General features: G+C 39.3%; 1 protein-coding gene across 1 annotated transcript in view; it reads right to left on the reverse strand.

Moving 5' to 3' along the window:
- Nucleotides 1–7,342: 7,342 nt before the first annotated feature.
- Nucleotides 7,343–26,106, reverse strand: part of stat5a (signal transducer and activator of transcription 5a) — a 74,990-nt gene continuing 56,226 nt past the window's right edge. The window contains exons 5-19 of the mRNA XM_041817352.1: nt 25,261–25,435; nt 24,503–24,633; nt 24,029–24,180; nt 23,533–23,688; nt 17,197–17,376; nt 16,336–16,423; nt 15,699–15,821; nt 15,306–15,398; nt 14,220–14,426; nt 13,439–13,533; nt 13,005–13,147; nt 10,198–10,353; nt 10,060–10,111; nt 9,544–9,654; nt 7,343–9,402 (exon numbers count right to left, since the gene is read on the reverse strand). Coding sequence (XP_041673286.1) covers nt 9,279–9,402; nt 9,544–9,654; nt 10,060–10,111; nt 10,198–10,353; nt 13,005–13,147; nt 13,439–13,533; nt 14,220–14,426; nt 15,306–15,398; nt 15,699–15,821; nt 16,336–16,423; nt 17,197–17,376; nt 23,533–23,688; nt 24,029–24,180; nt 24,503–24,633; nt 25,261–25,435 — 1,986 coding nt within the window. The 3' untranslated portion in view covers nt 7,343–9,278. The remainder of the gene's footprint in view (nt 9,403–9,543; nt 9,655–10,059; nt 10,112–10,197; nt 10,354–13,004; nt 13,148–13,438; nt 13,534–14,219; nt 14,427–15,305; nt 15,399–15,698; nt 15,822–16,335; nt 16,424–17,196; nt 17,377–23,532; nt 23,689–24,028; nt 24,181–24,502; nt 24,634–25,260; nt 25,436–26,106) is intronic.

Below are 26,106 nucleotides of genomic sequence, written 5' to 3' on the forward strand. Positions count from 1 at the left end.
GATTTGGCAGTTTTATTTTGAAATAAACCCCTTGTTGTTTTCTATTGAGGTTTGCTTTAGCTTCCTGTGGTGAGATGTCAGCCTTGTTTGTGTCATGCGCTGTTCCCTCTCACTACAACAGCTGTCACAGCCAGACCAATGGATCTCCATCGCCATACCCACAGGTCTCTAATGACCATCAAATTGTTTGAAGCTTATTGATCAAGATTCCTAGCCCCAGCTGGCAACAAGGGTCAACTGGTCAAACATTCAGGATTTATCACCACATAACACCCTCCTAGAAACCCTCTGTTTTTTTATTTGTTCCTTGACACCTTTATATCTCATGTTCATTATTTGCAGCATCAGTTACAGAGACCTAATTTTAAATTCTAAGATTGATACAGAGACAAATAAAACCTACAATTACAGTAATCTTCTCACACGTACATGTGTGAACGGAGAATCTGAATCATAACTCAAGGGGAAGTTCCTGCCACTCGAAGACGCAGAGCACAGGGTGTGTTTTCCTTAGCTCTGTCACCGCACTTCCTGCACAGCCTAGTGTGATCATCAGACCAACAGGAACAGAAACTGTGTCAGTAATCCTTTCCCATAAAGGTTCGTCTTAAGACAAAAACAAGATTTGTTTGTTTTTGGTTTGGTTTGATAAAAATATGTCAGCTTTAAATATCCTGACAGCATGTGACTAGATTTTTGTCCAGCAGTGGCATGGGAATTAACAGAAGGGGAATTAGATTTTTCACCAAAAAAGAAAAAATAACTAATATAATTCCTTAAGAAGAATGAGATGAAATCAACTGGTTAATGTTCAGCACAAGAACTTTTAATTCCTTACATTATTAATAACTAAAAATGCTTGCAAAAAATATTAACACAGGTCATGATTCAAGTCAAAATGACAACAAAAAGCATCTCTGGGTTTATTAAATACACTATATGGACAAAAGTAGTCAAAAGTCTGCTGCCCCCCAGAGTTTCTGTCAGAACTCTGTAGAGCATTTATGAGGTCAGGCACTGATGCTGCACAAGAAGGCCTGGCTCGCAATCTCTGTTCCAATTCATCCCAAAGGTGCGTGATGGGGTTGAGGTCAGTCCAGTTATTCCACGCTGAACTCATCAAACCATGTATTTATAGTCCTTTTTTGTGCACCGGGGCACAGTCATGTTAGAATAGAAAAGGGCCTTCTCCAAACTGTTGCCACAAAGTTGGAAGCATAGCATTGTCCCAAATTTCTCGGTATGCTAAAGCATCAAGAAGAGACAATTCGTCATTCCACAGAAGATGTTTTCACTGCTTCAGAGTCCAGTGAGGTTGTGATTTACACGAGGCTTGCATGCAAGCTGCTCAGCCATGGAAACCTGTTCCCGTAGCTCCTGTAGCCCTGTTTTGAGCTTACATCAATGATAGTAGAACTCTTTAACTATGGAATCAGCAGAGCACTGGCGACTTAGCAGCTGTTGACCCTGCTCTGTGATTTTAGGTGGTCTTCCACTTTCTGGCTGAGTTGCTGCTGTTCCTAAATGCTTCCACTTTCTAATAATATCCCTTACAGTTAAATGGAATATCCAGCAGAGTTGAAATTTCACAGTTGCAAAGGCGGCATCCATCACAGTACCAAACTTGAAGTCAGAGACGTCTCCAGGATGACACATTTTGTATCACAAATGTTTGCAAACAGAGACTGTATGGCCAGGTGTTTGACTTCATACACATGTGCCAACATGTCTAATTGAAACATGTGAATTCAATAATTAACTGGAGTAACAGTGTGAACCAACCAATCAAACAATGCCAAGAAGGAACCATCAGCTCCTACTGGGCTCAGTGGAACATCATTACTTAAATAACTGATGAGATAAGTATAGGACAGATAGATTCTTCTTCATGCTTAATAAAAATTTTTTATTCCATTATTATTTTCATCACAAAATTACTGTGTATGTTGGGAACTAAAGGAGGGGGCTCATTAAGCCAAATTAAGCCCATTTACTTTTAGATTTACCGTGACTGCTTCAACTCTGCTTAAGTCAAACTGTCATGAAAACTGAAAGAGTCTTATTTATGTCCTTTCTTTTTTTAACTTACATGCTTGAGCTTCATGCAAAGTTCGAAGTCTGATAAAATGCATCAGTGAATAAACTGATGTGAGTGAGTTTCAGGTAGGAAATAGAAACAGCAGAAACAATATGTCTGGTCCTTAAAGTCCACCTCTGAAGTGGTTAAACTTGCAAATTATTAAGACAAATTTAGGATTTTCATGGTTTTATATGGGCTGCATGAAAAGTTTCAATTTTTCCAGGGTATATCCTGAGGTAATACCTAAATTGTATTTACTTTTCTTTTTAAACAAAAGCTGCAGCACTACATCAAATCATATAACATCTTTTTTTTTTTTTTTTACATTTTTAGTTTTGTTGGTTCAGGTGCATGTGACTTGTTTATGTCTTATTAAAGACATCACACCAAATTTGCCCAGCCTGTTCAAGCTCACTGCGTGTATTTGTTTGTCTTTACTGACACCTGGTGGTGAGAAGGTGTCAAGACAACCAATAAACAGAGAGCAGGAGCATCTGCTGGAGTGATTGTGTTTAGAGTCATTTTAATGCTCTACTTAAGTATTTATGAACAGTGCAAATGTTAAACAGTGTGTGTGAAATTTTTGCACCACTTCTACATAAAATCTGCTCTAACACTGAACATGGAGAAGTGTCTTTAGCCTTGTGGTTATGGCTGTGCACTTTATATGAAGAAGCTGTTGTTCTCAAAGCAAAGGTTGGGTTTGAGTCCTGCCTGTGGCTTCACTCCAGCATGCCCTTCCCCTCTCTCTCCTCAATGTCTGACTATCCTTTAGAAAATGAAGGCTTAAATAAAGCCCTATAATAAACTTTAATTTATATATAGATAGATACGCACAGACTTAGACATTTTGGGGCCCAAGGCAAACCCAGGCATGGGGCCCTCCCGTCACTGTTCTCCCTCTTTTTCAACCCTTATATATCAAAGGGAGTCAAAACAAAAACATCTATGTTCATCCAACCTCCTCCAAGAGCAGAAAATGTCCAAATTTTTATCAGGAAAATAGATCAGAATGTAGGAAAAGAAATGTTCTGTGCTTAAGTATTATGGAGAAGACCATCAGCGCAGCCATTACCTGATGGTGCCGACTGTGACAATGTAAGTATAGAAAACAATGCACTAATTATCAGGTTGCAGAATAAATAGAAAAAATGAAAGACTTGACTTGTAAACATAACATTTTTCTTTCTGGCATTAAATCACAAATTTGTCTAAAAAATTGAATGAAAATACAAATACAATCGAGATTGCGATCTTGCCATAACAAATTGTGATATGCTATTTGTCCATATTGTTCACCCTGACTGTCATATGCTATGGCTATCATAAATTGCTATAGTTTTCTAGCAGGATCTCTTACAGGCCTCAAGCCTGAGGCATAGATGTTCATTAATTACAGGTATTCTGATGGGTTTTTTTTGCATGGATAGATTTTTTTTTTTTTTTTTTTTTTTGTGTGACAAGATTAATCAATAAGTAAAAATATTGGCTCAACATTAACTTTATTACGTACTCATGGCTCCCCAGGCAGTGTCCCACCTTTGCCCAACAGTAAAATCTCTTCATATTTATAAAGATTCAAAAATGAAAATAGAGCTCAATCCTCTGTTAAACGACGCCGACAGTCTCTGAATATTCACTTGTTTGTATCTTTTGTCCAATTTCAATTTTGTAAATGCAGACAGTTTCAAGTTTCGTCTAAGAATAAAGTTTTATCAAATAAAAAATCAAATCATATATCCTTTTCCAAACCCTGGATGCTTCTTTATAAGATTTCTTTTGAATAAATATCTTCTTCTTCACAATATTGTTGGCAGTGGAAGATCAAAAAATGATCACATTAAAACAGTTGTATATTATTAAATGCATGCAAGCTTTTAAAAAAAGTCTGACTCCACTTTGAAATGATTGGACACTTTGTTCCTTTGACATCTGATAACAGATTGGATCTTTATATCCTTGAATAGGACTTTTCAAATTTGGCCAAACAAGGTGTTAGAGTGAGAGGAAACCCAAATGACACTGACACACCGGGGTTGAGCACACCTAAGAGCAAGCCAAAATATCAAGGCACACCACATCCATATCCATACAAAACAGCCTCTTTAAAACATCTTACCGTTTCTGTTCAGCTATAGTAATAATGCATGGCTGTACAAAATCTAAGGCACACCTAGCCTCACCACTCTATTTGAGAACACTAATCTAAAGAGTAAAACATCAGCTCTGCCATCAGATAAGGAGGTGAAAATACTATCTTTATAAGTCAGTTCTTTGGTTGTAAAGCTGAGCTTAAAGAAACTGCCCATAACCCTGAGCTTCATTATAGGAATCTCAGCAAGGTTTTGATTTGAATTCTAATACTAATTATACTAAAATATATGTGACAGTTGTCACAGAAACGCCCACCTTTGTACTTCAACAGAAGCAAACAACAGCAGCCTATTCATGCTACACCTCTGTAAAGCAGGCATAGTGAATGTAGCTCCAGTATCTAAGCAACAACCCAGCCTGACCTCTATGAGCCCTTTCCACCTGTTGACTATCTCTGACCTTCAGCCTTTCTCACAGCAGCCTGCAGGTTATTCATGGCTAATTAATAACGCAAATGGATCACTGGATGTTCTAATAACCTGTGGTAAATATTTCATTTATCATAAAAATAGAAACATACGACATTTTCTAGGAAAAACCTGATAATGAAAATTATTTCACTCACATTTATTGACTGATGCTGATTCAGTTTCCTTATCACGCCTCCTGAGTCTGACACACAGGTAATTGGCAAGCTTCAACGTATACACACAAAAATGAGTTGTGTTTTGTTATGTCCACCAGATGGCAGAAGTGAGCTAATTCAGTTTAAGTGTTGATGTTTTATTGATTACACAGCAGTATAACTTCAGAATATGACTTTATAGTGCATAATTAAACTGCATGGTTATTTAATCAGTTTGACTCTATACTTACTCTAAACAAGAATTATGTAAAACTTACGTTTGAATAAATGGTGGACTCTGGAAGTTCTCTCTTTAACCATCTTTATGTTTTTTTTTTTTTTTTCAAAGTGCAAGACTATCTAGGATGTAGGGCAATTCTAGGTAGACATGTTTCCACATATGTTATTCTGTTTTGCTGGACAAGGAGACAATTCTGGTTGTTTTAGTTGAGTCTGATCTATTTATCCTGTTACCTTGGACTGAAATATCTTGATGTGAGCTGAATTTTCCATGATAATGTCTTCATGTCTGAAAATCTTTAAAAACAACCAAAATCTGTTATTACAGAAAACCAGGGGGAAATAACAGGTTTGCATGCATGTCCAAACTCCAATAGTTTTCATTAAATTAGTTTTAGTTGGTAAAACTTTAGATGTTAGGGTCACAATTTCTCCTTGTCCTTGCCCAGACCAGTTGAGAACCACTGCTTTATAAACAAATGAGTGTGAGGACTTCAAATTTAAATGTGTGCATTTGATCATAAATCATATTTTAATGCTGCAAAACCAGAATCTGTGCAGACTTGGACAATATTTTATGTGAAGGATGTTAATTCACAATTAATTGTTGATTTCCTTTCAGCACTTTAAAACCAGCTCTAGTCCATGGATGGAGATACTGAAATTAATTACAAAATCATAGCATTATGTAAGAAATTGTCAGTGATAAAACCAATTTATTATAAACCTACTAAGAAAATGTCCTGTACGGTACAATTAAAGATGTGTTCACATTAAGAGTGGTGACTTTGTTTGACTTGTAGAGAAACTGTGTGGAGGTATATTAGTGCCTCCACGCTTGTGATAGCTGAGGCCAGAGGCATTATTTATCTGGGTTGATCTTCTTCAAACATTGCACAAAGGTCTACTCTGACTAAAGGATGATCTGGCTAGATTTAGGTTGTAGGTTAAAGGTCAAGGTCATTCAAGAGGACTTCTTCACACTTTGCACGAACATCCACTATTGGCAGAGGTGTCAAAAGTATTCATGTTCATTACTCAGGTAGAAGTATAGATACTAGTTTTTTTCCAGTGTCCAGTTGATCTCAGATCTCGGATATTCCAATGATGCCAGTTTGAGACGCCAACTCGAATCCCAGCTGAACTCAGAATTCCAACTTGTGAACTCAGGGCAACTTCAGTATCCCCAATTACCAACTTGTATGGACGTGATGCCACTCCCAGCTACGAGGTCCAACTTCAGAAGTCAACGGAATGCAGCATATTTCTCAAGAATAAGGGAGGTCAAAGGTCAGTGGTGTGGTGATGCCTGGAGAAGTGGGCAAACTCATTTTTAAACTCCCACATTTTTAAGCAGCCATTTCAGTAAAGAATTACTGCTTTGATTTATAAATAAAGATGTAAGAACAGCTTGCATATTTATCCATCCACTGTCGAAACCGCTTAGATTTGGTGAGGAGTGCAAGAGGCGAGGAGTCTGGACTAGTCATCAGTTTATCAATAGGGTGACATACAAAGACAAATTTACGCTCTGATTCACACCTCCGGGGAAATTCAGAGTCAACAATTAACCTGATGAGTATGTCTTTGGACAATGGGAAAAAGCTGGAATACCTGGAGAAAGCCACGCATGCACAGGGAGAACATGCAAACTCCACACAGAAATGGTTTGAACCTTCTTGCTATGAGGAAACAGCGCCAACCCCTGTGCCACCATGCAGCCTTCTTTCATTTTTACTTCAACTAAAATTAATTGTTTTACATTTAGTTAACTATTGAAGAATTTTTTCTCAGTGTTGGAGTTAAAGCATGTCAAAGCAATTCACTGATGAACTCAGCCCCATACCATTATCCCTCCTTGGTGGAGGAGGGATAATGGTATGGGGCTGTTTTGAGGGTTTTTTAGGGGTTTTGGCTAGGCTCCTTGTCTCCATTGAAGGGGAATCTTAATGCTTCAGCATACCAAGACATTCGGGACAATGCTATGCTTCCAACTTTGTGGCAGCAGTTTGGGGAAGGCTCTTTTCTATTTCACCATGACTGAGCCCAAGTGCAAAAAGCAAGAACTATAAAGACACGAGTTCAGTGGGGAAGAACTTGACTGGTACCGACCTCAACCCCATCAAGCACCTTTGGGATGAACTGGGATGGAGATTGTAAGCCAGACCTTCTTGTCTAACAACAGTGCCTGACCTCACAATCACTCTTCAGAATGAATGGGCACAAGTTCCCTCAAAAACACTCCAAAATTAGTTGACTGAACAAATTACAAATAGCAATAATTTTCCAGTGATGTCAGTATCTTTGAGTTAAAATTATTTAAAAAACTTTATTTTCTTCTTTTTGACTCAACAGCTGTTTCTTGGAATAACTCCAAGGGACAAACCAAAAGCACAAACATGGTACATACATCAAATAGCACACAGCGCCATCTACATCATGAAAAAATACACAGACTACAGTGGAACAAAGCTTGATCAGAATGAAGATTATATCAAAACTGCCCATGTAGCTTGAGATAAAAAAAACAGGAAAGAAAGTGAGATACAGCAAATGCTTGAGGAAGAAAAGAAAACAGAGGGAGTATCTTTAATACTGTAATTTTTGTTGGACAAAAACAATAGAATATAACATTTTCTCTGGTTTCCAGTTGTTCTGAGTCCTCTTTCAAACTGTTCTTCCTCTGACACTAGACCTGAACCTTCAGCTCAAACTCAGGAGGTTCTTAAACGTAAATCCTCAACACAGTCATGCATAAGGCTTACATTCGATCATGGAGTGCCAGAGAAGCAATAATAAAATAGAAATATGATAGAGAAAATAATTTTATATATTCTGTATTTATAGATATTTTCCTATTTGGCTTTTATTGGCTGAGCAAAGCAGTTTATTCCTGAGGTGCAAGGCTGCTGTTTGCAACATTTTTTTTTATTCATGGTTTCATTTGTGTGCATGTCAGAAGAGGGATTAAGGTTGTACTCTCAAGCTTTTTTATTAGACTAATTTCTCTTGTATGTGTCTCAGAAAGGGGCGGCTCTGTGAGAGCCAATCTGGACAAACACAAGAGGCAGACATTGACTTTATATCCTTGAGTTTTTTATGTGGTTCAGCAGCTGGGATTCAAAGTGTTCACTTATATATGTCCACCTTGCAACATCAGCAGGTGGTGTGATCATGTTGTCACACAGACTTGCACAAACTCAGAATAATGACATGACTAAAGAGATAAGTGGACGGATGTGAAGAAAAGGAAACAGCACAGCTTTGAGTTTGAGAATTGAGCAGATTTGTGGAACTTTCTGTCTCTAGACTTCATTAGGTAAGTGGTTTCAAGCATTACACAGTAAATAAACTTAGCCAGTATCTTCTTCACAGAGATTTACACATAATACAACAAAAGACGGTACCTTAAATGTGAGTATGGTGCTGAAATAACGCAGGAACCCAAAGTAACACTGACTGTCAGTAGGATAATGCGAGGTAGCACTGATGAGGGGAACAGAGGGACCTGAGAGGAGAAGCAGGCAGCTGGGTAAATGCTCGGATTTGCATTTCTGTGTGCAGACAGAAGACAAATAGCCCTGTGAAAGAGAGGGAGGTGCATAAAACCCCCCTTACTGGGTGTTAGCTGGTGAACAAATCAGAACGAATAGATCTTACACTTGGACATGTGCTGATGTGGGTGCTGTCAGGTGCTGAGAGAGTCACTCCACCTTAAGGTTAGTGTACATGGATTTTGAAAAACCGTAACTTTGCTGAGCAGTGAATCAGATAAGGTTGAAAAAGCAAAAGTTGTCTTTTTTGTCAGAGTCAATGTAACTATCAAATACAGATAACCCATTTACAAAGAAGAAAAATAAAATAAAAACATTCAACTGTTAAAATGACTGCGTACAGAATCACTTTTTTGAAATCTGTTGAAAATCAACCAGAGAGCATGCACAATGTGAATGAACCATACCTTTTCTTCTTTTTTCTAATACTGTAACATTGCATGTTTTGTGTTATACCTAGTCTGTTTTACAAACACTTATAGACACAAAAAACTATTAGAAGTTACTGACATGCATGCTGTCATGCTGAAAAGAAAATCACAACCATTATTAACATTTCACATTATAACTACCTGAAAATAGAGAGAGAAATGAATGGAATTAAACCATGAGAAATGTCAATGTGAGTGGGGCAGGTCAGGAGACGGGGTCTGTTTGGTACTGTCATGGGTTAAAAGTTCAAAGGTCAGGACTGCTGGCCGCCCCACTGACTCTCTACAGGCCGCCGAAGGAGCTCCTCCACGTGCCTCGCCACATCCATGGTGTCGTCCAGGTCAAAGTCTCCGTCTGCGTCCAGCATCGAGTCACTCCTGTCACACAGAGAGGACACAGAGTGAAGCCATGCTCGAAGCAGCTTGTACAACAAGACGTGTTTAACTCACACTAAACGCACACTTACAAACGCATACTCAAAACAGCTGCTCATATGTTTAAAAGACTTGTTGACTCACATAGGTTGGTATATGTTGTAAGTGTGAGGGTGATTGACAGGCGCTGGGGAGGCACCTTGATCCATATAGGTCTGATTCCCACTTGCAGGGTCTGGGTTTGCTGTAGTAAACCTGTTTGAGACACAGACAGAAATAAAGAGAGACACACATAAAGCCAAGATAAAAGCCTATGAGTCTATGTGCAGCAGTTGCCTAAGCAACTAGCCCCAGCGTGTTTCCCAGGACTCGCCGCATCATTACGGCCATTCTCTGTGCTGCGGGAGAAGCAGCCGTGGAGACAAGCGGGGAGCGGGCCCTGCTAACTAACAACCCTAACTCTAATGATGAATGCAAGACAAGCTCACTCAGGAACCTCCGCCATGCTTAATTGGCCTCCTCCAACTGTACCAACTAACTAATAGCTAATCTGAATTCAGGCTCTAATATTTGAAGATTAACTCTAAATGTTGCCATGAGGGGAAAAATGGTGGGTGGACAGCATTTAAGACGAGACAGAAAAGGAAGCTTTATACTTACTCGGGCACCACTTGTTTGATTTGTGGCTTCACGTAGCCATCCACTGCTTTGGCTGTAAAACAAACAAGCATCAGTCTTAGTCATACAGATATTAAGAAATCCATTCATTCTGGCAGCAGCGAACAGAAGGTTGCTTACAAAGCGGTGGGGTGTAGTATTTGGAGAAAACCTCATCCTTGGCTCGGTCAGGGTACAGGAATAGGAGGTGATTGAGATCGCTGATGCGGTCGGCCAGAGAGCGGATGGAGAAGTCTTTGGTTGTGTAGGGCATGAGGTTCCAAACCATTCTTTCACCTGAGGCAAAGCAGCACACCATGATTACAAAGATCAATTACAAAGTTCCACTTAAAATTGCAGTAATTGATTTCCTGAACATGACAACACGGACATATCTGCACTTTTTAAGTTGACAGAGCAGCATTGCCACTTATCCATCGTATTTCCAATACTCCCCCTTTTTTTTTAAACTACGATCCCTTTAAGGAAATATACAACTCTTTCACTTCCTTGATTCTACATCATTTTCACCAGTGGTTTCTTAAATGCTTAGATCTCAGCTGGAGCCGAACCAAAAAAGATCAACACATTAACTACAGCTAACTCAAGCTTTTTGCAGAGTAGACTGGACTGTAGTGTGGTGAGCAATTCTGTAGAGGGACGATAGAGAAATTTCAACAGTGAAATGTATCTCACAGTATAGCTTAGACCCAAAAATATTCAGCCCGACCATGCCCAAAACCATGAGTGTTTTCTCTGAGTCTGGACCATCCGTCTTGTCCTGTCAACGCCAGCTGAATGCATGGAGCTTTCTGGAGAGCATCAGTCCGTTAAAAGAGCCTACTGACTACACAGTTCATACCCTTGATATGTTAAACTGAGTGCATCATAACAGCTGATCAGTTGAACAACTTCTATGGGGTAAAGGAAGCAGTGATACAAGGCATCCTCAGAGACAGAGTATGAAGTGTGTTTGATCCCTTTCACTAAACCTCACACCTCTGATTTTGTTTTTGATTTCATGGACAAGATTTTGAGGCGCAGCCAGTGAGGAAGAGAGTTCCCGGTTTTTTTCACAGATGACGTGGATCTGTTGGCTTCCTCAGCTGGGACCTCTAGCAGGCAGTGCAACAGCTTGCAGCTGAGTTTGAAGTGGCCAGGATGACAGTCAGCACCTCAAAATCGGAGTCCATGGTTCTCTGCCGGAAAACGGTGGATTGCTTGTGTAAAGTGAGTTTCTGCCTCAGGTGAAAGGAGTTCAAGTTTCTCAGGGTCTTGTTCACGAGTGAGGGTAAAAGGGAGCGTGAGATTGACAGGCTGATTGGTGCAGCGTCCACATTTCTGTAAGGTGTTGTGCCGAACCGCTGTGCTGAAGAGGGAGCTGAGCAAAAAGGCAAAGCTTTCGATTTACTGGTTGATCTACCTCCCAGCCCTCACCTGTGGTCACAAACTCTAGGTAATGACCAGAAGAATGTAACTGTGGATACAAGCAGCCAATATAAGTCATCTCCGGGTGGCTGTGCTCAGCCTCAGAGATAGGGTGAGGAGTTCAGACATCCAGAGGGAACTTAGAGTAGAGCCGCTGGTCCTTTGCATCAACTGGAGCCAGTTGAGGTGGTTTAGGTAACTGATCAAGATGTCTCCTAGCTGCCTCCCTTTCTGGGCACGTCCAACTGGGAGGAAACCTCAGGGAAGACCCAGAAAGTACTTGCTTAACCTGCTACAACTTTGAAGAAACTGAAGAATATGGATGGATGGACTAAACCTCACATAGACACAGCAAGGTGTCTCCTTCGGACTAAGATATGTGGCAGTCCACACCGTCAGCTTAACAAGGATGCTGACAAAGTTTGCTACAAAGTCACGAGTATATCTAACCTCAAGCATTATGTCACTAAGAACATGTTTAACATTACCTTGCAGTAGTTCTGGGCAGTTTATCACCTTTCAGTTTCAAATGTTTCAGTGTTACTTTATTCTAATACTTTAAATCAGAGTCTATTGACAATAATAACTTTTTTTACATTAATATCTATATTTTTACTTATTTATTTCCATTCTTTGCTTGTTTCTCAAAGTGTCCAGAAAGTTAAAGTTCAATAAACATGATTAAGGCAAATATTGTCTGTAATAGTGAGTTTAGGGCATGGCGCTTAGTGAACTAGGCTTGTAGTACTTTTTCATGGATTTACAGTTTTACTTGGCGGAGAAGGCTCTGTTCAAAAGATGCTCCTTGGGTTATTCAAGCAATGACTATGTGTGTTGAATACAAGAAAATTAGTTCAAAAGTAATTAGTATATAGGAGCATGAATCTCAATATGAGGGTGTAACAAGCTTAGTGCTATAAAGGAGGATGCTGGGGTGGAGGGGGTTAAGCTTTACCAGCAGCAGCAGCAACATGGTTCATCAGCATTAATGCAAGCAGGGATTTGTGAGAAGCATATCATATGTAAATACCCCGCTGTGTTGAGAGAAAGAGCTGTAATTGCCTGTGGGGGTTGGGAGGTGATAACTGGGATCAGCTGGCCATCAGCTGATCATGCCTGGGCGTATGACTACCGTGTCCTGCATGAACTAATGCGGAGCTTCATTAGGAAAACCCCTTGGAATGCAGTTTATATTAAAAAGACTTCTTAATTAAAAATTAGTTATAATCTCTCCAGTGGGTCTGCATCTCCGGAAGTTGTTCTGACGTTATTACAGGAAAATGCCGCAGTGTCAGCAGGATGACCAACTCCCCCTGAGACCTTCCCAACCCCGACCCAAGAAGAGGGGCATGGATTTTGGCTCAAACTTGCTCTGGGTCGCAGGCCAGGTCATACCGGGTAGGCTCTGGCTGAGAATTAAACCTCTATCTTACAGTTTTGTATTGATTTAATCCCTTAAATTAACCTTAAATTGTTCTTATTAATGTCTTTACTGTAAAATAAACTTTTTCATATCTTACCTGCTTTGTTAGGATTTTCTGCCACCCATGCAATTGTAATCCCTCCAATCTCAGAGTCACTAAAGCGCAGGAGAAAAGTACCATTGGGTTTGGACATGAGCATGTCCTGAGCCTGCTGCTTGTTTACAAAGCCCAATATAGCCCTATAAAGGGAGACAAATAAACAGGAGAAAAACATTGTAAGTGCAATCTGTGACCACCTATTTCTTTCATTACAACCCCATTTTACCAGGGTCCAGCTCCCCAGGTTGCCATGGAAAAACATAAAACTGAACCTCCGTCTGAGTTGGTGAAATTGACAAAATAAGGACAGGAAAAACATTTCCTACAGAACATGCAGTCCAGCTGCTGGTTTGAAAAAAAAAAAACAGGGGACAGGAGCCAATTTTTCAGTCTAAGATTGAAACTAACAGAAACCTCTGCAGGTTGCTTACCCATCATTCCAGTGTGGTTTGAGATGCTTTTTTGTGAGTTCCATTACACCATCAAACCACTGCCAAAATGTGAAATTCCTCCCTGGCAAGCTTTCCTGTGAGCAGGAAGAGTTTAAAGGAGAATGTTTCAAAATAGGAACACAGGACTTAAATAGACATGTACATATTTGAACATACAGTCCATAAATACAGAGAACAGCATGTTCTCCTCCTATTTGTGTTTATATTTTAACCAAGAGAGCAGCTGTATGGTGTATAAGCTATGTGTTTGGGTAAAGGTTAAAAAAGAGGGGGTGAAACTGTGTGTGGTTTACAGAGCAGCCTGTAAAGTGGCTGATGTTCCTGTAATCGAATGAGAGTGACGGTGCGCGTTGAATGTGTGTGCCTGCTCCTCCATCACCAGCTGCTTTGAGCCAGAAAATGAGGCTCCCAGCCTTTCACTGTGTGGACAAACAGGCACATTAAGATGAAAACCTGGCTACCAATGAGGCACTCTTACTCAACCCGACTACAGAAAAGGGCTGTAGGGACTGAGCAAATGGAGCACGAATTATCTCTCTGTATGAATAACCAATAGTAAATGATTCAATGGAGGAGAAGCATGCTGCACAAATGGCTGACTGAAACTGGCCTGCGGGCATTTTAAATATGCAAGGATGAAACCCTTCATACATTTATACATCAATTCCTGATGATGATAAATAAGTATTACACACTTTATATAAGCTGTGTTGGCATACAGATATAGAAATAATGATAAAGAAAGAGACCAAATGCTGACCCGATTAAACTGCGACCAGGTCATTGTCATGTTACGGTAGTCTTCAGGGTTGTTGCTAGTGCTGCTGAAGGCCTTTTGAGCAAGGAAGACCAGGTTTTCCTCAGATAGGCCTCGGTTACTCTGCACCTCTGCTTTGTACTTCATGTTAATGGCGTCACACAGCTGAGGCCACAGCACTTTGTCTGGTACCAGAAAAGGCACCCGCCCCTGTGGATGGAGAGGAGACAAAAGAGTAAGCAGATGAAGGTGCAGCATTATTTTAAATAAACTCAGCACAAAAAGTAAGGAACTTTGTGTTTGGTAGATTATTTCTTTGTTATAACAATGCTTCTTGGCAATAAAACTTGTACAATTGGAAAGCCTGTTTGTCTCCCTTTAAATGGTCCCACATTTGTAAGGAACATGCATTTATGGGATGAGCAGCAGAGCTGAGTATGCAGGTTGCTTCCATGAAAAATATTCCAAATCTTCTCTGCCAATGCCAAACAGCTTATTTTGCTATTGATTCTTGTTTTGATCTTCTGGTACCCCCAGGTGCTGACAATCAGAGGCCTGAGTGGCAACCGAAATAATTGACCAAACACAAATGTCCTTACTTTTTTTGCTAGGTTTATGTGGCTGTTCACAAACGGACCTCATCATTCTGAAACCATAGTAAAAAATGTTAAAGATGAACAGCTTTCATTTCTGCCTCCTAGTAAGGGTTGAAACTGACATTTTTAAGGTACATAACATAGGTAGGGCAGGAATTTAGTTTTAAAATGGTGGTGTTATTTTTTAAAGTTAAATGTGAGCATGAAAATATGGACTTTTCATGGAAATGCAGACATTTAAACATAACTTTTTACATTGTTGTTTAAAGTCTGCTTTTTCTTTGTCAGTTTTGCTACAAGAATTGAATTCCTATGTTTTGATCTGAAGGGTCCATTTGTTTATCATCATCATCTACTTCTTTACACATTAACCATCATAACACTCAGCAGAAACATACTCTTGCCAAGCCAAAAGATTCATCGTAACAGAGGCAAACCACCCGTTACTCCACCTGTGTCATGGACTCACATTCAAACTGAAACATGTACTCACTGGCTCTGCAAAAGCGTTGTCCCACAGTACAGTAGCTGTGGCATTATTGTCTTGGCTGCCATGAACTATTACCACTACAGGAAGTGATAAGGTCTGAACAAAGACAGAAGAAAGAACCATTGGTGTAACAATGCAGCACATAATGAAAAATACACATGACCTTCAAATAGTATTTGTATGTGTGCTAGAAGAAGGAGACCTTTTGAAATATCATATAACCACTGGGAATAAGAGAGGAGGAGTGGAAATGAGCAGATGTGTGAAGGAGTATTAGTAGATGCTCTATGCTCATTTCTAAGGCATAAGAATAAACTGATTCATTCTATTGTATTAGTAAGAATGATGTGTCATGTAGTTCAAGGCTAATGCAGTCTCTTTTTCTGCACTCCTCACCTTCACTTGAAAGACAAGCTCATTGCCTCCGACGCTAAACTGCGACTCGAACAGAATGGTGAACTTCTCTTCTGTGACCGATTCTGCTCCTCGCCTGTCCGATCGCTTGATCCTCTTCAAAGACTACATGAAAGATGACAGGTGTAACAATGAGAACAAGAATGGATTTCCTGTATTCACACTAGCATTATATGCACAGTGCTTGCATGCCTTATCCACACAGACATGTAAATAATCCATAGAGGTCTGGAGGGAATGCTGCTTACAACATGTGTGATGTAGATAGAGGCAGACTGTGTATGTGCCTGCATGCTTTGCAATTCAATCAGCGCTGCAGTCGTGACATAATAACACTGCAGCTTCAGTGCATCTAGTTACTTTGAAGTCTGACTAAATATCATTTCAACATATAGACATTTTATTTGAGCAACTGAAGATATTTCAGAGCAAGGAGAGATATTTACAGGAAATTATGTAAATAAAAACAATGTTTAAGCACAGCAATGAGCCACTTTTGCATTATATTTTAATACAACTGATGGAAATGGCAAGCATTTGAGAAAATTGCCTGGCTTGAGAGCATGTAATTGTGTGTCTGAGTCCCTGGTACCTGTACACAATGAGATATTAAACTCACCATGTTCCTGAAGTGTGCGCTCAGAGTGCCTGTTGTCTGGTGATACTCCATCACACAGTTATTGTTGAGAATTTCCCCACTGCTGTCACTGAGTAAGAGAGGCAGTTAAGAAGCAAGTCAATTAGCCATAATGTCTGCTGTAAGGCACTCCAATTCTGAGAACCAAACTCTTCCATGAACAAATTAAAATGACACAAGCTGTGTGAATAACAAGTGGGTTAGGGAATAGGGCTCATTTTCTGTGTAATTATAATAAACGTTAACAGCCACCATCTTTATCATTTCAACATGAGAAAACACCAAACAGATGTCTTTGGCCTGTGGATTTAGGTGCCATAGCGATTGGTTTGTGTGTAGAAAAGCAGATGCTGTCCTAAGCTGAGCTGTTGTATCGCTAACCCATTCAACCGCTGGCTGCCTGGCTGACCTGCTGTCTTGGAAGGTTTCTGTGAGTCAAGAGGAATGTGGACTGAGGTGGTGGCGCAGGCTAAATGTGGATTCAGCATCCACACCAGAGATTCCTCTGAGGCATTGTTCAAGTTCCGGACATGTCTCTGTGGTGAGCTCTGGAGACACACTAGGCCTGAGTTCATCCTGGGACCCTCTAATCCCTGCAGACAACTAAGAATTCTTATCTTAACGGCGCCGTGGGAGCTCATCAGAGTGTCCCCACTAAAGAGGTGGGGATCCCAAAAAAATGTGTACACAAGGAAGAGGATTATGAAGTTGATGCTACCATGTAAATATGCACAGCTTCTTTGGATAAAAGTATCAATGACAGATTGATGCCTGGAAAAAAAAAAAACTTACAAAAGTCATCAGAGTGGAGATGTCTGTCATTAACAAGTGCACTGGACTTACTTCCTCGTGTTCTCGTTCTTTAGCAGGGCTTTGGCTTGCTGTTCACTGATGATGGTGGCTTTGACCTGTGGAGGGTTCATGTGTACGTTCAGTTTACCCCCCACTAGGAGGCGTACTGTAGCAGCAAACTTGGTTTGGGTTTTTAGCACCTGGGGAGGCTGTTTCTCAATGATGAAGGTGCTGTGGAGATCAAGAGGGAAAAACAGAAACAGAGATCAGTGTAACTCATGACTGTAGCTGAAGCAGTCATTGAAGAGTGATGACATAATGTCTAAAATTCCCTCGTCAGAGTCTGAAGGTAGCAAATGCTGACTATGGAATTCAGAAAACCCATGGTTCCTTTAAAGTTAAGGTGGTAACCATATTTTATTTTCAACCTGAACAATAACCACTCTAATCAAAGCAACAAAAATTAATTTTATTTATTATTGCTGTAGTACAATGATATAAAGATGTAAGACGCTTTTCTCAAAGCAGAATTACTTTTTGGGTAATGTTAACGATGTGGATCGGCACATTGAACTACTGTTAACCATTTAGAAAGTAATGTCAGATGTAAGGATGCCAGAACATAAAGTAGAAAAAAGTGAGACAACTGTAGTGGAAAAATATGAATGAAATATGTGCGAAATTATGCAAAAATTGGTGAAAAGTGGAAAAACTTGGCTCAGAGTGGCAAAAAAATTGGCAAAAATGGGTTAAAGTGGCAAAATGGGTGGTAAAAGAGTGGCAGTAATGGGTAATAGTGGCAACAAGAAGAGGCATTAATGGTTTAAAAAGGGCAAAGAATAGTGGAAAAACTAGGTTTAATATGCAAAAAAGATTAGTTTAAAGTTGTAAAGTAGGTGCGAATGGTGCCATGGTTGGAAACTGGCAAAAATTGGTGGAAATGGAAAAAAATCACAGTAAATGGTGATAATAGGCTAATAGTTGCAAAGAGTGGTGAAAAAGAGTTAAGAGTAGTACCAAATGGCAAAAATGGTTAAAAGTGACAATATTGAGTTAAGATGGAAAAAAGGTATTTTAAATGTGTAAAAGGTGGCAACTAGTGGCAAAAATTTGTAAAAGTAGTAAAAAATGGCCAAATGGGTTACAAATGGAAAAGCTGCAAGTTGCAATAACAGGTTAAAATGGCAAAAAGTGGTAAAAATGAGTTTGGAGTAGCAATTGGTCACAAAAATGGGATAAAAGTAACAAAAACTGGTAAAACAGGGTTAAAAGTGGCTAAAAAGTGGAAACACTTCTTTTAGAGTGGCAGCAGAGTGGTAGTAATGGGTAAGTAGTGTGCAATTAGCAGCAGTATTGGGCTAAAAGTGGGTGGCAAAACTGGCATAAATATGACCAAAATGGTTTGATAGTGGGAGTGAAAATGGCATAGAAAAATGGCAAATAATGGTGGAAATGGGTAAAAAAGTTGTAGTAAGTGGTGTTATTATGCTAATAGGGTTAATAAGTGGCTAAAATGTGTTAAAAGTGAAAAAAGCAGGGAAATGGGTTGAGTGCGGCCAAAAAAAAAAAAAAAAAAAAAAGGTTTACAAGAGGCAAAAGAAGTTGCAGTATTTGGTTAAAAATGGAAAAAAGTGGTAAAAAATGAGTTAAGAGCTGGTAAGAAGTGGCAAAAAGTGGCAAAAAAGTTAAAAGTAGCCAAAAAAAGACAAATGTTGGTTAAAAGTGGCAAAAATGTGTGAGAAAAGTGGAGAAAATGGGTTAAAAGCAGGCTTATTTAATAATATCACCATTATAAACCATAGTAGCCTGACACTTTCTTCAGCTACAAGATGAAGGAACTTTTAGCAAGGATGCTAGCACCAATGCTACTGGTCCAACACGCATGCACTGACATCATCAGAAAATCACAACCGAGGAGGGCCCATTCACTGGGTTTTTCAGGGACCCATCTGATTCTGTGGACAGGCCTGTAGGTGACTATAAGAATGATGCATACACTCAAAAATATAATCTGGCCACTTTTGTCAGTTTTATGTTTCAATTACATGACAAATGTCCATCCAACTGTAAAGGCTGGCTCAGACTACACGATTTCTTGGTCGTTCACAACGGCACCATGTCAGACTACGCAACAAAAATCTTGTCCTATCTTGGACAACTGACTGGCCACACTACAAGAGCAATCCCGACTGCTCATTGTATGCCACCACAGTCTCTGTGATTGAGTGTAGGTCAAAGAGTGTCAACCACTCTACAACAGAAGCGCTCTACAGTATGTGCTATAGCTGTCTTTTGCTCATAGAAGGGAAAAACAACAAACAAGAAACAATAATGGATTGGATTATGGATAACAGATATGGATGTATCAGGTGGAGGACAATATGGACTGGCTATACTTCAGATAGAACTTCAGGTATGCACGTAATAACGTAAATAAAATAAAACAAAATGAAATGTACACATTAGTTTTCCCCGAGGCATAAAAAGTAGGGAATCTTGTGAATGATGAAACAAAGTAGCAGTGTATGCATGCCTGCTCTACCAACTGAGCTAAACTAGCACCCAGGCTGTGATTTAAATGAGCTGGTTAAACCTGCTGACCACAAAACAACGTTACGGACACATGACGCCACCAACTGACTGAACGGTTATGAAACCTAGTCTCATTTGTTTTTTGGGTTTTATTTAAATTCACTCTGAACTTGAATAAAAACACATACATTTTATATTCTTGTTATAAATAAAAGTTGAAAATATGTCTAACTGAATATAATCAAGCAAAATCATGCCAAAAATGATTAATATTGTGTATCAGATAATAAATGAGCTCAGCTCCAGTTGTCACCCTGATCTAGCTGGCACGCACCGCTCCATTCATCCTAAAGACATCTTTCGTTGTAACCCTGCACACCAACAGAAGGTCATAAAAAGACCAACTACGACTTCCTTCTGACAATGTTACCCCGATTCCTCTCAAGAAGAAAAGCTTCAGGGGACTTCCTGAAGGTGGGTCAACCATAAGCCTGTGTTTCTACTCTGCGTGATAGCAGTGCATTATTGTCTGGGCTCAAGCTTGTCCTGGGCCAACCAGGAATCGCTGTAACAGAAACATGGCCTCTCAAGTGTTATGAGTCCCTGCAGGGACAATCTTCAACAAGAGTGGGAGAGGATGCTGTCAAAAACTTCAGATCAACCCCAGGCTAAGGCAGGCAGACAGGGCTCATGCTTTAACTTTATAAATGTGAAAGCGTCTGATCGTTCATTCAATGTAATTATTTCAAAACCATTCTACTGCAGTTCTAAATCAATCCAAACCTTGATTATGATACATCTCCAGTGATAAAACTGAAAAGAGCAGGATTTTTCCCCATCTTAAAACATCTTTATCTGTGATTAAATCTTAATGTAGTTCCATTGTAAATACTGAAGTCCTTTATTGCTGTGCAGAAAATAATGGCCTTCAATCAGATGAGGGATTTACAGGAAACAAAAAATCCATTAAATCAAGGAAAATGATCTCACGAATGAGAAACTGGCTTGTGTGCTTCGCATTCTTTCTAACCATTATGAAGCTGTATACAGTTGGAGATAAAACACACATCATGCTGCCTATTTCTAGTGTTCAATCAGCCAACATAGATTGCTTTTCTCATGAAATGACCCCTTAAGAATGCAAATACAAAAGATTCAAAGCATTTTCTAAAAGTTGCACAATTGCACATAACAACAGGAGAATTTGGGTGTGAAATGGTCATGAATGGTCTTTATATTAAGTCTTGAATGCACTGAGAATAGATGCACCAGTTGCTCCTCTGTTGTGCTTCTGATAAGGTTGCTGAAAGACTGTTTGCTTTCGTTTACGTCATGTCCTCACATTAGCAGATGTGTTTTATTACTCACACAGTCAACACTCTTACTGAGCGTACACAAACAAACATACTGGGAGATTCCCACACATCATTTTTTTTACAGCATACAGTACGGCCTGTTGGTGAAATCGTGAAGTGGGTAAACTGAATGCCACAGTAATTCAACTTTATACATAGACAATGTCTCAGACTCTAATGACCTAAAAAGTAACTATGGTTGTGTAACCAGGAGTGGCTTGTGTGAAGGTCAACAATAAGTGCATAAAAGGACAGTGCCTCAATGTACATTCAACAAACAACACATGAGGATGTTGAAAATCTCTAAATGACATTTGACATCCACATTTGTGTCCTAATTTCAGATCTTAGCCAACGGTTTGAAAAAGGGAATAGCTTGGCCCTTAAGAGGTACGACTTTTGCTCTGCTAAACGCTTCATCAAAATGATCACGCTCTCCAACAGATTCAACTATTCAGCTACCTTGTTCCAGTCTCAAACTATGCTCCCAATGTATAATCTAAACTAGTGGTTTTCTTTTTTTTTTTTGCCTAAGGCACACCTAAGGTTAAGCCAAAATCTCAAGGTACACCATATTTAAATTGATACAGAATAGACTTTTTAAATAATGTTACAATGAAGGTGGCCTATAAGAGGAGATAAAGGGAAGAGCGTTCTGGGGCCCAGCCAACTGGGGGATCATGGAGATGGCAAAATTGGGAAAAAAGTGGCAAAACAAAGTAAGAAATTGGCAAAAATTGGTAAAAAAGTGGTCAAACAATGGGTTAAAATAGGCAAGAACTTGTTGAAAGTGTCAAATGGTAGCAAAATTGGGTTACAAGTGTCCTAAAAGGCTTAAATGTTGTAAAAAAGGTGGAAAAAAATGGGTTAAAAGTGATTAAAAACAAGGACAAAATAAAGCAAAAAAGTGGTCAAAGGGAAAAGTGTGGAAATTGTCAAAAATGTTGAATTGTTGGGTTGAAAGTGTCAAAAAGGTGGCAAAATAGATCACAAGCGGGCGAAATGTTGCAAAAAATGGTTAAAGTTTCAATAAAGTGGTAAAAAGGGGTAAAATGTGGAAAAAGGTAAAAAAAAAAAAATGTCCAAAATTTGCCAAAAGTGGTAAAAAGAAGTGGTAAAAAAACAGCAAAATAGTTTAACCTGTCAAATGACACAATCCAATCAACCCAAAATTAGCTTGCCATCCTTTTCAGCTCTAAATGAGGTAACTGCTATCCAGGATGCTAGCACCAATGCTACTGATACAACTCACATACTCTGATATCATCAATAAATCACATCTGGGGAGGGCCTTTTCTGAAGGGTTTTCCAGCCAGATCTGTGGGCAGGCCTGGATACAGCTGGCTACTTGCCATAAAGTCATAGTAATAACGTATGGTTGGACAAGTTCCCATGGCACACCTAGACTTTCCTCAAGGCACACTTGTGTGGCCAGGGGAAGTTTGTGTGCACACAGACAGATCATCATGTATAATATATAATGTATCATCATATGCTTAACTTTATGATTCAAATTTAATAAAAAGTACTGAAATAAAATACAACAAAGTAGTATTAACAAAACCTAGTCAAAATATTCAAAGGCCATTTGCAGGTTCTAGAAGGACTAACACACTGAGTAGACTCTTAATAAAAAACCATTTCAAAAATTTAGTGTAAAGGGTAGAGTTGTAAGAAAAAATATAATTTATCAGAGTTGGGTAAGGTTTAATTAATTGACTGTGTTTAAAGTGGATTTATAATTGCAAATGCCTTTGCAATAAAAAGTTTTTTTGTCCCATTACCCATTATAGCTTTTTTTTTCCCTCCTAAAAGTTTTGATTCAGGCACAGTTTGGGTACCAGTACTGTTTAAAAAGTATCAACTTAGCACTGGTATCTTAAAAAAGCCCAAACGATATTCAACCCCAGTCGTTTTGAGTTGGATTTAAACGGAATTTCTAAGTACAGGAATGTTCTCACTGTACAGTTTAAGCAACATAAATGTTCAAGTAATGATAACTATATCCACTACTTAAAAACTTTGACGTAATCAGTTTCAATGATAATTTTGAGCAGTTTTAAAATGCAAACAACTGTATGGATGCTTTGTTTATTATGTCTGTTTTTTTCTTCCAGGGTACAAATTCAAGCCAATTGAAAACAGCTCTGCTACCTGCTTTTTGGTCAGTTAAGAACCTCTGTTCTAGAAAGATTTTGATCTATAAATAAAATCTAGATGAAGAAACATTTACACATGCATTTTATAGATTAAGTCAAAATTATTTTTATTATTAATTATTTTCTCTGAGGCATATGGTTGAGGTTAAGGTCAAATGGTGGATTTTACAGTCCCACACCATGGCCAAATTCCACCATTGCTTATAAAACTTGTCCTGTCCTGGTTACAGCAGCCAAGCATGAAGCCAACCAGATGATTCTCAAACATACACAACAAACAGACAACAGCTCAACTACTTCCTCTTAATCTAGACAGATTAGTCACATAAACACACACACACCTGGTGACCAGTGCTGAGATGATATCGGTGATGGTGCTGTTTAGTTCGTTAAGGAGCTCTTCGATTGGTCCGGGGATGGGTAACTGTTGTCTTAGGTGCTCTGCTCTCCGGATTTGCTGCCTGTTTTGCCAGATTGTTTCAGCCAACTTCTCACACCTGGCACACAAACATACATAAAGAATGCACAAAAAGTGAGAATTAAACTTAAGAACAGACAATGATGCTCCAGCGAATGCAAACTTCACTTAATTTCAGGAGAACATAGTTTAAACATCTATGAAAATCCTCAGTGACAAGTTTAAAGCTTTCCTCTCCCAGAAAAGAAGAAAAGTAGTAAGAGCTTGCCTAGCAGCCAAGTCGTATATCCCTTTAATCAAGTGCCAAAACTTGAAAATAAACCCAGTGGCAGTCAATTGAAAGCTTGTAAAGCAGTGACCCTTTCTTTTTGTTGGAGTCCAGTGGCTGTGATCTTGGTGGGAGGTGGAGGAGAACTCACCAGGATTGCAGGATGTCCAAGCTCCCCTCCGGCGGGCCCCCGTTGCCTGCCAGCTGTTGCCGTCTCTTCCACTGGATCAGCTCATCATCTAGTATGATGGTCTGCTGTTTCCTCAGCAGCTGCAGTGTTTTCTGATGCTTCTCTGCCAAGTCCTGTGTGTGAACACAACAACAGAGTTTGACTTTTAATCGCATGCACTGCCTTTAAAAAGTATTCCCCCCTTGGATGTTTTACCCTTTTATTGGCTCAATAAATCAGTCATTTATTCCTTCTTACATATTTTCATTTAATTTACATTAGTTTTGTGTGATTTTTTTCTGCCAAAAAATCAAAATTATATTGATCATGACTGATTTATAAAATCAATAAAAGGGCAGAATATCTAAAAGTGTGAAAACTTTATAGGCACTGTAGTCACATGATACTAAAACAAACAGAACATTAATATGAAGTTAAGGTGTGAGTAAGTCTTACCAGTCTGTATTTCTGTAGTGTGTTGGCTTCTCTGGTCAGCCATGCCTCCACAGTGGCTCTCTTGCTAAGGAGGGCGGGCTCTCTGAGCTGTCTGTCAGCAGGGGGAAGGGTGGCCAGGCTGGTCAGCTGAGCTGAGCATGGGTGGGATTGTTGCCATCCATATAGGTGAATGATAAGAAAGTGAAAACAAAACTGTGACCTGTGCTCACACAGTATGTTTACATATATGTCCAGGTAATACAGATTTACTCATGAGAGTGCACATGTTATTAGAGCTAGGTGTCACTCTGAATAATGCAAAGGTTTGTGCATTGTCAGTGCATAATGTGCTGTTTTCCATTGCTGTAAAATGTATGCAGAGAATGTGGTTCTTCTGTGCCATCATGAATTTTAATATTTCAAATCTAAAGCATATACTAGACTCAGATGATTTACTAGCAGCTGGAAAAGCTTCACAACAAACCAATTAAAGCTTCAATTAATGATTAATGGCATTACCATGATTGTTTTCTTGATTTTTTTCACTTAATCAGTTAATTATTGAGCTACAAAAAATGTTAATGAAGTGAAAATTTCAAAATAGTGTTTATTTTTTCCTCTATTTAACAGCAAAAGATATGCATGTTAACATCTTGCTGCTGATAAAAGACCAATATAATAGCATTGCATGTTCAAATCATTTAAAGTCTTCTCATTGTCAACACTGTTCCTCCTGATGTTTTATAGCAGCAGTAACTGGTTCAGTCTTTCTGGCTCACCCTGGATGCGGAGGCTCTCCTGGTACTGGATGATGAAGTACTCCTGGTTGTGCTGGAGCTTGCGCAAATCATTCTCAGTGTCCTGGGTGAGCAGGCGGAGCTCCTCAAAAGCTTGGTTGATCTGTTGGTATTTCTGAGACATGCTGTCCATCATGCCACCCACTGGGGAGTTTGACTACAGATGTGAAAGCCAGATACAGGCATTGTCAGAGAGGCAGAGGAAACGGGAGTCTGGTTTGGGGTTGGTTTTTCACTAGATGCTGCATGGCCTGTATATTGTCTGTCACTGGGTTGTTTATGATAGTAGTTAAAGGAAATAGCTAGAGACTGGAGAGTTAGGAGAAGAGGCAGGTTTACAAATCTGAGCTGGAGCCTGAATGTGGCTGGGAGAATGTTTCTCTGCAAAATCCAAATTAGCACAAACCTAAATGTTAAATTCCAAATCATGAATCTGCTTATCATACCCAGGCAGAGAATGTGGTCATTTAAAGGTCTGTAGAGAGAGCATTATGGTTCCTGAACAGGGTGAAATTCAATCAGTCCAAATATGCATTCCACTAATAGAAAAGGCATGTTATGACTGGAAATCAATTCACCCCAGGAGTTACTGAGGGTCACATGTTTTTTACGCACTACTGGCTTTATGCTTTTATAACCCAGTGCCTCTTACAAACCATGAAACATCAGACTTCTATTTGACTTCCATCTGTGTTAGGCTTTAGCAGTGGAGAAATAAAGTCTGCAGCTATCACGTGCAAAAAATTAACAGAAAATTTACATATTCAGCGACTGGGAAAGGATATCAAATAAACCAGTCCCTAAGGCAGTGAGTCAGAGATGGGATCT

The sequence above is a fragment of the Cheilinus undulatus genome, linkage group 21, assembly GCF_018320785.1.
Source record: "Cheilinus undulatus linkage group 21, ASM1832078v1, whole genome shotgun sequence".
NCBI lineage: Eukaryota > Metazoa > Chordata > Actinopteri > Labriformes > Labridae > Cheilinus > Cheilinus undulatus.